Genomic DNA, 12834 nt, shown 5'->3' on the forward strand with positions numbered 1-12834 from the left:
CGTGTTTTATGGCACCTTGATTGATTATTTTTTATTTATATATTTTAGTTTTAGTATTATTCAAATGCAAAGATGTGAAATGTAAATTTGTTCCTGTTTTCCCCATTGATCTGATGTCAGATAAATATAATTTAACCAATGTATGTTAACAGAGTCATTGTTTAACAGTGGAACTGAAGAAACTCAAGTCATGCGAAGGAACACCGGTTTCCTTTGTTACATCGCACTTCACAGCAGGAAAAATACTTAAAATCTTTTAATTTTTGTGATCAATATTTTTAACCCTAAAACTAACAACAATTCAAAATAACATTAAAACCTACTAATGTTATAAAAACGAAAGTTTGTGTGGAAGTTTGTTACACCTAGACGCCCGAACCACTGAACGGATTTGGATGAGATTTGGTATACAGCTAGCTCATGACCTTAATTAACACATAGGCCACATAGTACTATGAGTTTACAACCATAATGGAGTATGAAATTACATCAATTATGGAGGGGGAAAGGGGTAAATTGATTTTTATAACAGAAAATCATAACAGTGAGTGTGTGTCATTTCTGTATGTCCGCCACACGGTCATATAGTAAGGTCTGGCCACTTCCTATCCTTCGCCTAGGAGAGACCCGTCTGCTTAGTGGAGCTCGCGGTGGCTAGCGAACTAACAGCGCTAATAAAAGTTCAGTTATGGAACTTGTTAATAGATGGCACTGCCTTGAATTTTAAACGCGCTATCTTTTGGGGCGTCCGTCATGTATTAAATTTTCGTTCGTTTGTCCCTATGCGTTACTATACCATTCATACGGTTGCGATGAAATTTTGGCGATTGTTATGCGCATTCCCGGCGTAGGTTTATGAATTCGTATAATTATTTTACAATAGGTGGCGCACGAATCGTGCCAACATACCTATGTGTGTATTTCAAATAGTTTAGCGGCATTTCGTGTGTTTTCGATGCATGAGTGCACACACATTACAGAATTTAAATGAATTTTTAACAGAAAAAGTGATAATTCACAGAATTGAATTGAATAAAATACAAACAGTGGCATTTCAATTCGTGTGTGATGTAAATAATAGGTAGCCCGAGAGTCGTTTCAACAAATGTGTTTATTTCATATTGTATAGCGGCAGTTTGTGTGTTTTCGTTAGAAGTGTGCGCACGCATGACACAATTGAATTGAATTTAATATAAAAGAGATACAGAGAGATATCGAGTAATAGATATAGAGTGAGATAGAGAGATACCGAGAAATAGAGATAGAGTTAGGGTGAGGTATAGTGCATAAAATGGAGTTAGATAAATATGTATATAGATAGAGCTATATAGAGGCATACATCGAGAAGTATAGAGATTGGTATATAGAGGAGAGAGAGAGGAGATACAGATGTATATATGTAGAGATAGATAAATAGAGAGAGATATAGATGTAGATAGAGATAAGGAGAGATATAGATAAATACTTAGATAGAGAATTACAAAAAAAAATCGAATGAGGCATTGTAACGCATGTTGAGCATAATATAGACCATTTTTAGATAGCCCCTATATAAAGGTAAATAACTATACACTGGCATAATACAACGTCCGCAGGGTTCTGCGACTGATAGAAATGATTTTTCACACTTGACGTTCCAATTAAGAAGCCAGTTAATGTATACATCTGATTTCTAAAAACGTTCCCTTCACCTTGAGTTCAGCCCGGGCAACGCCGGATACTACAGCTAGTATGCTATACTCACCAAACTAGCGTAGTACATTTTTTACAGTATGCATAGTTGATGTTACCTGACTTAACATGCATATAATGTGCAGAGAATTTTTTTTCTTCCAAAAGAATTTTTCATTAAGAATTGTTATCAATAGAAGGGTTATCTCGATAGTTTTTTTTATGCAAAGTAAGTTTTGTATGCGACAGTTCATTAAAATTATGGAAAATGATGGATTTTCTTTTGTAATCCGCTGAAAAGTTTTTGTTATTTTATAAACAAATATAAGGGAGTGCATTATTTTACTTGGAATAGACCTAACATATATTTGTAAAGTCAAATATAATCTGCAAAAACACTTCCAATCATGACAGGTTCAACGATTTTTTCATCCTACAAAAAGTATAGTTTTTAAGGTACGTAGAATTTTAACAGAGTACAGTTCTTAACATAATTACATTTTATAAGTGTTGCTTTAATCCTTTAACAAATTCCTTCAATTTTAACTGATAGTATCAATAGAACTTTGATAATCACAGTAGCCATTTTTTCTTTCATATAAATACGGAAACATCAATAGACAAAACACATGAACAATTATGTTATAATTTCTGAAGAAATGTCTGTGTTTACAATATGTTGCATTTTTAAATGACATAAGAAACAATTTGGAATTATCTACCTGCCCATCTAAATATATCGATCCTAGTATACTTTGGCTTATTTATTATACATATTAAAGTTAATTAGATATCAAACATATAATTCTCTCTGGGGAAATTGGTGCAAACCTCTTAACCGACTGTGTATGACTCGCAACTTTCCACCAAATTTGTTACCGTATTCGTATTTTAACTAGTCATTCTGAATCATATTCTTTTGGTGCACTCCTGTACGAAGTCTAACTCGATGAGCTTATACGTTTCGCTGTGGGAAGAGGGTGGTTCCTAGTTGACAGTCAAAGCATCTCGAGACTGTAATACTGATTCATTAGCTTGCATGAAACTCTGAAGGACTTCGTTTATTCCAGGAGATAAGAGGATGCCCAAATCGCGTTCTGAATGTAATGACATTGACATTGACAGGGGACAGTGACACATGAGCAAGTTGCAGCTGCTATTGAAAAATTTTATGGTAAAACCGTTAAAGTTACTTATTTGAAGACTTACAATAAAGTATAAATCTACTTTAAACATTTTAAATGCTCAAAAATGTATATTTTATACTTCCATTTCTATTTTATTTTTACTGGGGGGAAACCACTATCCATTTCTTTTCCTCCGCCATTCTGTATGGTAAAGAGTTAACAGTTAAAACTTCAGTGTTTTGAATATATAGTTCCGTTACCTATATACCTACAATTTATTTAGTTTATGCGTTCATGAAAAAAAAAGTGCCTTAATGAGAGTGGTTTACCTACTGTTCGTGCAAAATTTGTTTGAACACCCAACATTTGTAACCATTGTTTCTGCGGCATAGTTTATGCGTTCGTGTAAATAATGCTGTGGCAATAACACAAATGTGATAGGTTTACAAAAACAACCTTTTTTAATATTAAAAATACTTGTATTAGTTAAATAAATATTTTAAAATTACAAATACATTTCTTTGCCATTTTTCAGACACATTTATGCAATGTTGTGGAAACATAACGTTGTTGCATTTTTACAAACGTATCCGTGATGTAGTATATGAAGCGCGGATCAGTTTCAGCAGGCAAGCAGCTCGCCACCGTAGCGCCGAGGGTTGAAACGACGCTCTTGGGAACAGCGCAAGGAAAAGGGGGTTGATCAGTCTTTGTTCCTTCAGTGTTCTGGTTTGGGCGTCTCCGGCTGCTCGATGGTCGGCTGGAGGGTCGTCTCCGTGGTCGGCTTGACGGCGGGCAGTCCCGTCTGGACGATGGGCACGAGTCGCTCCCCGGGGGCGTTCGGCTCCGCCTGCGGCACGCGCGGAGACGCACGGGTTCAACACTCGTACACAAGTACACCCTGCAGGCTTGCATCAAGCTTGCTGTGGTTGGTGTGATAGTTTCATTCAAGCTAACTAGTTCACACATGACAAGCCTCCAAACTTGCGACAATGGTTCATAGCTCAAAGAAAGCTTGAATCAAGCTAACTAGTTTACACATGACAAACTGCCAGGAAAAGCCTCCAAACTTGCGACAATGGTTCATAGCTCAGAGGAAGCTTGAATTTAGCTCGAATCAAGCTAACTAGTTTACGCATGTCAAGCTGCCAAGACAAGCCTCCGAACTTGCGACAATGGGCCATAGTTCAAAGAAAGCTTGAATCAAGCTTGATATATCAAGCTTGCACGGCAAGCCTAATTCAAGTTACAACAAGCCTGCAACAAGCTTACGTGCTACGTGGGCAACAGACAACTCCGTTTTATTGTAATCCAATTGAAATTCACGCATGAAATGATTTAGTGATGACTTAAACTCAACAGAAGGCCAGCCATAGTCCTGTGCATGCAGCCAAACTTTAAAGATGTGAACTAATGAATGTAATAAGCTTAAATTTGAACCACAAGGAAAAATATCGGAAATAATTGGCGTTCTTAAAGTAGGTAAGTGTTAGCAATTTATAATACAAGATCAAGTGGATGCTCGAGTGACAAAAGAAGAGGTTATATGAAGAGGTAGTCAGTAAGGAAATGTTCTACATGTGATTATACGAAGGAGAGGCATCTGTGAGGAACATGCTATTATAAGCGGATCGACAGTAGGGGCCCTAGACTTTGCGAGGCCCTGGGCGATTTACTCCCCCCGAAAATTTTGAACATTTGCCCATTCAAACCACATTATTAACCCAACCTGTAACTTCAATTTCGACAGTGGTTATATTAGAATATTTTGATATTCTTTCCTGATAAATTATACTAAGGTCAGTTTTATAATTACTTACTATCGAATTTCTGGTAGAATCGCGTTATATGTGGCAACAAAATTTTTGAATTTTTTTTCTACTACGAAATCATGAACTGAAATGAATATTAACCAGCACATTAGGATACACGATAGTAAAAATTTAATATAATTTTTCCCATTAGCGTCCATATATTTAACAGAACACTAGAGAAACAAAAATTAAAAGCACCGACGCTAGGCCATGGGCTTTTGCCTGGCTTGCCCTGACTGGAGTCGCCCCTGGAATCGTAATTTTGACAGAAAACTTTATTATTGCATTATTGCTTCAGGAGAAAGGAAAATCCCTGCACTTCAGCACCAAAGAAGTAAAATCTGGATGCATCCCTGGTATGGGGTGCAGGGTGGCCGAATGGGAGTGAATGGGTGGTGATCGGTTAGCCCCGCAGAAAAGTTATCTTTGCGAGGTATTGAACACTATAGCATAGACTTCAGCCAAACTCATGCACTGATTATTGGCTATCGAGTGTAAAAAATTCCACATTACTATGTCACAGACCTTAGGGGCTGGAAAAATTCGCGGGTTCAATTACCTACAGGATTCATTCCAAAATAGTTTTCTCTTTTATTTTTATAAATTTATGAGAGGCTCGAATGGGTTGTCCGTGATTTGGCACTTCTCTCGTGGCAGGTTTGTTGTTAGTATATAAGTCAAATAATGAACTATGAATCAATCTAAGATGCAGCAGCAAATAAGTACAAGTGTTGGGATTTCAGCATGTCTGGAAGTGATACACAAAATTTTCTGGTAATTACTGATGTTTAGATTATTGTTATTGAAACTAAGTATCTAAGGAGTGTACAGATTCACGATGGGTGCAGTATGGAGCGAAATGAGGCATTTGTAAGATACTGGTCTCGAATTTTATAGGACCCGATCAGGCAATTCTGATCTTTGGTTGTCTTCAGTTTCCCAAAATCATTTTCGGCAATTGAAGAGATGGTTCTAAAGTAAGGGCCGTCATTTTGTTGTTGTTTCCAATGATCTCGCTGTTGAGACATTTAAACCGAATTTAAAGAAATACGTTCGGCCAATTGCAGGATAGCGCTAAAAACGGGCTTACCTTCTTCGGCGAGGTGATGGTGAGCACGCCGTCGCTGGACAAGCTGGACTGCACGTCCTTGGGGTCGGTGTCAGGCGGCAGCAGGTAGCGTCGCACGAAGTGGCGCGACACGAAGCCGTGTTCGTCCCGCTTCTCCTCGTGCTTGCCCTCGACCACCACCTCGGAGCCGACCGTCTTCACCGTCAGCTCGCTGGGGGAGAACTGCTGCACGTCAAGGATCACCTGCGGGCATTAAGGATTATGAGCTAATAACCACCTCGAAACCGACTGTCTTCATCAGCTCTCTGGGGGCGAACTGCTGCACGTCAAGGATCACCTTCCAGCATTAAGGATTAAGAGCTTCCCCTATCTTTCCTTCTACGACAGTTTAACAGCATCGAAATTTCATCATATAATGATGCTTAAATATGGAATAAACATCCAGTTGTTCTGAGAAGCTTAGCTTTCTCATCACATTTGCCAATGGCAACCATACTACATCTGCACATTTTTAATTATGTTTTAATTTTTAACTATATGAAGAATTTCTCATTGACATCTGTGTTTTTTATTCATGTTCTCGATGATTCTGTTCCACCACTGTCCATCATAAATCATACTATGATGTGACTGTTCTAGAAAGTTTGTGAGACTCTTTTGGTTACGTACTTAAAAATTCCCATACTCTCGTGACTTCTACATTAGGTAGAATTTCATCTAATTCTCTGAAAGTGGAGAGCATTTGTTCAATGTCAGTTTTCAAACCTACTAGCCAGCTCCTTTCGGCTAGCAATTTTTTTCTCTCCCTTAACACATATACATGCAACAATTTTAGTATTTTTTTTTCAAAACGAACACATATTGTCGTGAGTACGAATGTGATCATTAACATGTTCATGCTAGTCTTTTCTGCAGTCACATATGCAAGCTGTTTTCTTGGTTTTAAAGTCACCATGAATTGTGGAGAGGGAAAAAAAGGTGATGTGTTTCGCTGCACTATTTTACAGGGATACTTAAGGCCAGGGACACATAGTCCGGGCATTCTGTAGAACGGAAGAAATGTACAGTGCTTGAACACACAAACCGAGCGCTCACCCGTCCATACAGTGCCGCCAGTTTTGTTCCAAGAAATGTAACTAGACAGGCGTAAAAAACGTTGCGGTGGCGTGTTTGCTTCCCCACAGAAGAAGAAAATGCTGTGCGAGACAGTGGAAGAAGGATTTCACAGTCGAGCAAACTTTCCTCACAGTATCGGAGCAGTTTATAAAAAACTCTCATATAACTGTAAGGACCGAACTCAGTGGATCTTTATCTTATGATTATAAAAGTTTTTCTGTAGTCTTAACGACCGTAGCAGACACTAATCGTAATTTCTGTGTGTTGACATTGGTACGAATGACAGTGATTTTGATCCAACGATTTTCAACCTTATCTTCATTTTGGAATAGCATTGAAGAAAATCGCCAACTTCTGCCTCCAGCAAGACCTTTAGGTATATGGTTCTGTGAGCCCTGATTTTCTATACATTCTAATAGTATATTAAGATTTTGGCCTTCATATGCCTTCACATGTTCCTTATGGAGGAAAACATTTGACTATTACGAAACCAATTTTCAACTATTTACTCCGCGGAGTAGACGATATGTTGATTGCACTTTTGGCATATTAACAAATAAATCGTGGAGTATTCACTATTTTCTAAAAAAAAAAAAAATACAGACTTCTGCATTAAAACGAAAGGGTTCATCTAGTGCTTCATAATTTAGTGAGGAATGGGATGGATGAGGATACAATGAACTTTGAAATGTGTAAGATTTTTATATAACTAACTTACAAGCACAAAACCAAACACAATTCAGGAACGGGGAATGGAGGGGGAAGCGCCTAAGCCATTAGAAATGTTTTGGCTGATAATTTTTCCAGTGAATAGGTATGTTCTTGACCCTTAAAAATGTACTAACAACTAGCAACACATTTTAAATAAAACATTCCAAAAATATGAAATATATATTTTTTATGAATAAATATTGTGACCAGATAGAAAAAACCCTTAGTATATATTATTTAATTTATTATGAGTAATGTCCCTCTTATTCTTTGTTAATATTATACAAACTACCATTTATATTGTCCAAGATCATAAAGTGTTAATTAATGAAAATTATTCTTATAGATGTGATGCCGATTAATACTAAATAAACTGATTCAGTAAAGTTATTTTGTACTTACCATAGTTCTTTCACTCACTTTCACCCATGTCTCTAAATTACAGGTTCAAATTTTGGGTAAATTGTCTGGAACCCTTCCTTGGCTTTGTTTTTGTCGTCGTAGATCTCGGAAGTTCTATCCCAAATTCGGGACTGTCTTGAACTAGACTTATCAGTAAATAAATTTTTATTTCTTCTGAACACATATTTATAAAATAAATATTTAGGTATCGTTGCTACTGCGGACGAACTAGCTCACTCTGAAGAAATGACTGAAGGGGCTACCCATCCCGGAGACCATCCGTCAAAGTTTTCACGTCCATGTGCCACAATGCCGCGCTCCCTCTTTCAACAGACGATCTCCCGGATATCCTACAGTTCACAAAGATTAGAGCCACAACCACTACCCTAACCGTTTCGAAGCTTACTGAAATAAAAGCTTAGGTTAGGTTACATCACTGTAATAAATAATTGTCCTTTAGTTCTTCCAGGAGGGTAGGTTAGGTTTGGTTTTTTCGTAACTTAAATGAAAGGTTGATTAGGTTAGCATTATTTAAAATACTCTTTAACCATAAAGTATATAAATTCTTGCAATATGGGGTTTATTCACGAGCGATCGGCAAATTCCAGAGAACTTCGGGACTGTTCGGTTGTGGCTCTCATCCCGGTGAAATGTATGCGTTCTGTGTGTCCCTGGCTTACGGCGACAGGACCTCCAAAATTCTAGTCATTTCCGAATATCGAGGCTACTGACTTGGTATTTATTACTAGAACTTTATTCTTCGCGACAGTGAGCTATAGAGAGATAAACTTAACACAGTTCAAGCAAACCCTTATTGAAGCCATATGAACAGAAGCGACACTTGTCACATTCGAGGTGACTTTTACACATGATCCGAGTCTGGCCTGGTATCAGGCTAAAAATATTGTAATATTAAGGTTTGCATTGAATTCTCATTGGCGCGGAACCCAGGCACTGAGCAGTGTGGCATTCATTTCTTTGGGAAGCCTAAGACTCAAACGGAGTCATTTTCGAACATATCCGAAATTCTCTAAAAAAAAAAACTACTAGTTAACAGCAAGATAGCAATAAATAATACCGTATAGCTAGTATTAATACATTTTATAACGATGTTCGAGTATTTTTTAATTTGGCAGACATAACCTAACTAACATTTCATTTTAGTTACGATTCCCTTATGTGCGAAACAATGCCCTACAGGAAAAAAAATTAATAACTAGTTTTTGCGAGTTCTCTTACAATTGAACAACAATTTTAATTCTTATTTATGTTAAGGACCTAACCTAACGAACCTTTTACATTTAAAACAGCAAAATTAAATTGAAGATGCACAAACGTGTATTATTCGGGCGACTGGCTCCCGGCACTGACTTTGGTGAGTAGTCCGTAGTCCTCTAGCGAGAATTGGGGGAAAAGGTATTCGAGCTGCCGGGAATGCGAACGCACCTTGAAGCTGTCCTTGTCGGCAGCGATGGTGGAGAGGCCGCTGTTCTGGCGGCCCAGCAGTCCCCAGGGCCGGATGTAGCCCCGGGACTTGAGCAGGGGCGCGACGGGGGCCAGCAGGTCGTCCCCGCGCAGCCCCAGCCCGAAGTGCTGGTCCCACAGCCGCGACGGCCGGTCCGCGTCGTCCCACCAGTCGCGCAGCAGCAGCGGCATCATCGACATCTGGCACGGCAAGTGGCAAACAACAACTGCCTACAATTACCTGCGAGCAACCCTGCAAGCAGGTGCCGTGGGTTGTAAAGATGGTGAGGAGGGGGCTGGGGCTGATTTTTAGGGCACTAAAGAGGACAGGAAGGAAAGTGAGGCCGATTATGGAATATGCTGCAGCAATTTTGGGATCATGCCTGGGGGAGGAAATCAAAGAGCTGGAAAGGGTACAATGCAGGGCAGCGAAATGAGTGATGTAGTAAGTAGTGGAGGAGTAGAGATGGAGAGGGGGAGATGCATAGATCATCGGTGATGATGGAGCTAGGGTAGACACACTGCAAAGGAGGAGAAAATTAGAAAGACTGGTGAAATTGTTTAAAATGATTAAATGGGAGGAAGCTGAGGAAAGCTGGGAGATAGGTTGAACAGAAGGGGGTATAAAGGGAAGAGGGATCACAGGTGTAAGATCCAGAGGGAGTGAAGACGAACTCAATGAGAGCAGTGAGGTGAGGATAGGGTGGGAGTGGTATGGGTTTGACGGGCAATTACTAGCTGTGAGAGGAGGGAAGGATTTAAGAAGGAGGCTTCAGGTATTGGGAGAATAAGAAAGAGCAAGGGATTCCTTACCACCAGGCAGAAGCCCATTAACAAGGGTACAAGCATATCGTATTGTCAAACAAATGTGGAAACTGGTCGAAGTCATATTGGATTCATCCATTTTTTAATTATCAAACAATTTTTAGTTTATTTGTGGACATCTGGAAATGTTATAGCTTAGTTATAAGTGCATGGAACTTTTGATGTTAATAATGATATGATAAAAGAAATTGATTCCCATACCAGAAATACTGATTGTAATTTTAGTGTTTAATTCATTTCGAAAAAGGAATACAATTGTAAAAAACATAATACCATATCAATAATATAAATGCTCAGAAATCCTACTAATTCTAGTAAAATATATGAATGCTTATTCTCGATAACGAACGCTAAAAATGTTGAGACAAAAACTCTTGATTTTCCCCTGTGAGGCATGGAGATATTCCCATGCGCCGACATAGCGATTTACATGTTAAATAATGATAAATAATTCAGCCACTTCGTACAATATCGCAAACACGGTTAAAAAATGGTCAAAAACAAATACCCACAATACCTTTTTCGTAATTTCTCTCTTACGGTAATGTTTTTCTATTGCCAAGGCACATTTAAGATTTTGTTTTAAAGTTTATAAGGGAAAAGAATTGTTCCTAATAATATGAAACATGTAAAACCTTTACTCGGCATAGGTACGGCTGGGACTGCATGTAGGTGGGAACATTAAGAAGAAGAATTTAGGCAAAATTTCGAAACCAATGAATACTCGCCTTCGAATACTAGCTATCATAAGTGACATAAGAAAGTATCGTACAAGTGCGTGTAGCGAGTGTTAGTAGGATGGAATGCCTATATTCCCTCTGACCCCTGATCAGTCTCCGAACATATCCGAATCTCACCGCTCAGTCATGAAACTCGCGGTTGGGATAAAAACTACTGTTATGGGGCGTACACGGCCTTGCACTAGTCTAGGAAGTATCGATCCCACCCCTCCAACCACTGCGACCATGTGACGTCACTCGCGGCGAGGCAATGGAATGCGGCAGCATGAATCATCGGCCGTCACCTGTCACTCGACCCCCATCCTCTCCACCCAGCATGACGTCACAGCACCGCACATGCGTTATCGGATCGCTGGTGATGCCCAATGTTCGTGCAGAAGGGGTTCGGTCGTCGCCCTCGTAGGGCAATGCATTCGACAGCTCACGAGATATTTCGGCGGGTTTCCGTAGCTGGTGTGAAAGGCCCTGACCGACAAGTGCGGAGAGAGCTCAGGCCTGTTGGTAGCGCTACCAGCAGGCCTGCGGGGCCAATGACAGCGCACGAGAGGACGGTGGTGGTACCAGCAGGTTACGGTTGGCGGTAACAGCGCGCAGGAGAGTTCTCCGGCGACGAGCGACTGTGCGGTGACTCATTGGGCCAGGAGGAAGATGCAAGGTGACGTCGGCGAGGCAGAGTTAGCGACGTGGTACATGCGAATGATTAAAGGGGATAGTGTTGCGCGGACATGAAGTACAAGAGGTTTCTGCATTCAGGAAATAAATTAGATTTTCCAGATGGACATTGGAATGTTATAAATTAAGAGATAAATTTTCAAATTGAGTGTAATAAATAAATATGCATTTAATAATTTGGATTTCCTTTCGAACCCTGTTTTCTCCATATTTAAAAATACTTTTTTCAGAGATTTCATACATTTACACTATTTAAGAGAATTTATAATGTTGCTGACCTAACTTAAGGTGGTCGTCCGGCTAGGTCACTAAAATGACATGTAGAGCTCCAGGTTTTAAGGGGCCACTTACAAACCCTTAGAAATTTATTTAAAGTTAATGAATATGAATAGCATTTAAGAGCCATTGCATGTTTCTATACAAGTTCAGTTCCATGGTTTAGTCTATAAAGTACATTATTTGGGAAGTGTAATAGCCTGAAACGGGTGTTTTCATAGACATTTTTAGGTATGGAAAATTTGACACGCAGTATTGTAAGTGGTATAGTGACGTGCAGGGAGACTTTATATTTAATATTCTAACACAAAATGGTATCGTCACCACTGCAAGTCTTGTATAGGCGCGTTACCGACGCGAAGACTGTGCTTCAGATCTGTGCCTGGCGCGTAGAGGCTGTGAGGCATGGGATGCGCGAGCCAGAGTCGCCCTTAGCGCCCGACCAGGCGGTCACCTCAAACAATATTTTCTTTCACTTACAATCACTTAGAGATGTACAAAAAATTTCAATTTTTTTTTGTTAAATTAGTTATTCTAACACACATAACCTAACATATATATTTTTTGGAGAAGAAAAAAATTATGGAGATGCAATATTGCGTATTATAGGGCACCTGACTTGGGTCTATGAACAATATGATTCTCTCGTATGATCCCGAGTACTCAAGGGTAACGCGAGTCATTGAGCAAACTAAATCGGTGAATCCACCGGGAAGCACAATGCGTGACGGAGAGGGTGAATGGGAGGGAACGCTTTGGCGCCAGAAACACCGCAGTCAAGTCTATAGTTAGACTAACTCCTGGCGACTGCCTAGAATATCCTCGAACGCGTCACTGTCCACCTCATCGTGCCCCGGTCGTGAGGTGTTGGCTCCGGAGCACTTTGTTGGTCACCTCCTCTGACGCACTACGGCCGAGTTACGCAACGATCGCAAGAAAAGCACGGA

General features: G+C 39.7%; 1 protein-coding gene across 2 annotated transcripts in view; it reads right to left on the reverse strand.

The window, feature by feature from the left end:
* Positions 1-2034: 2034 nt before the first annotated feature.
* Positions 2035-12834, reverse strand: part of LOC134527629 (protein lethal(2)essential for life-like) — a 33010-nt gene continuing 22210 nt past the window's right edge. The window contains exons 2-4 of one of the 2 annotated variants that reach the window (XM_063360478.1): positions 9357-9575; positions 5703-5924; positions 2035-3648 (exon numbers count right to left, since the gene is read on the reverse strand). In XM_063360478.1, coding sequence (XP_063216548.1) covers positions 3517-3648; positions 5703-5924; positions 9357-9575 — 573 coding nt within the window. In that variant the 3' untranslated portion in view covers positions 2035-3516. The remainder of the gene's footprint in view (positions 3649-5702; positions 5925-9356; positions 9576-12834) is intronic. The other variant, XM_063360477.1, reaches the window with a different exon arrangement.

Source organism: Bacillus rossius, chromosome 1, assembly GCF_032445375.1.
Source record: "Bacillus rossius redtenbacheri isolate Brsri chromosome 1, Brsri_v3, whole genome shotgun sequence".
NCBI classification, from domain to species: Eukaryota; Metazoa; Arthropoda; class Insecta; order Phasmatodea; family Bacillidae; genus Bacillus; species Bacillus rossius.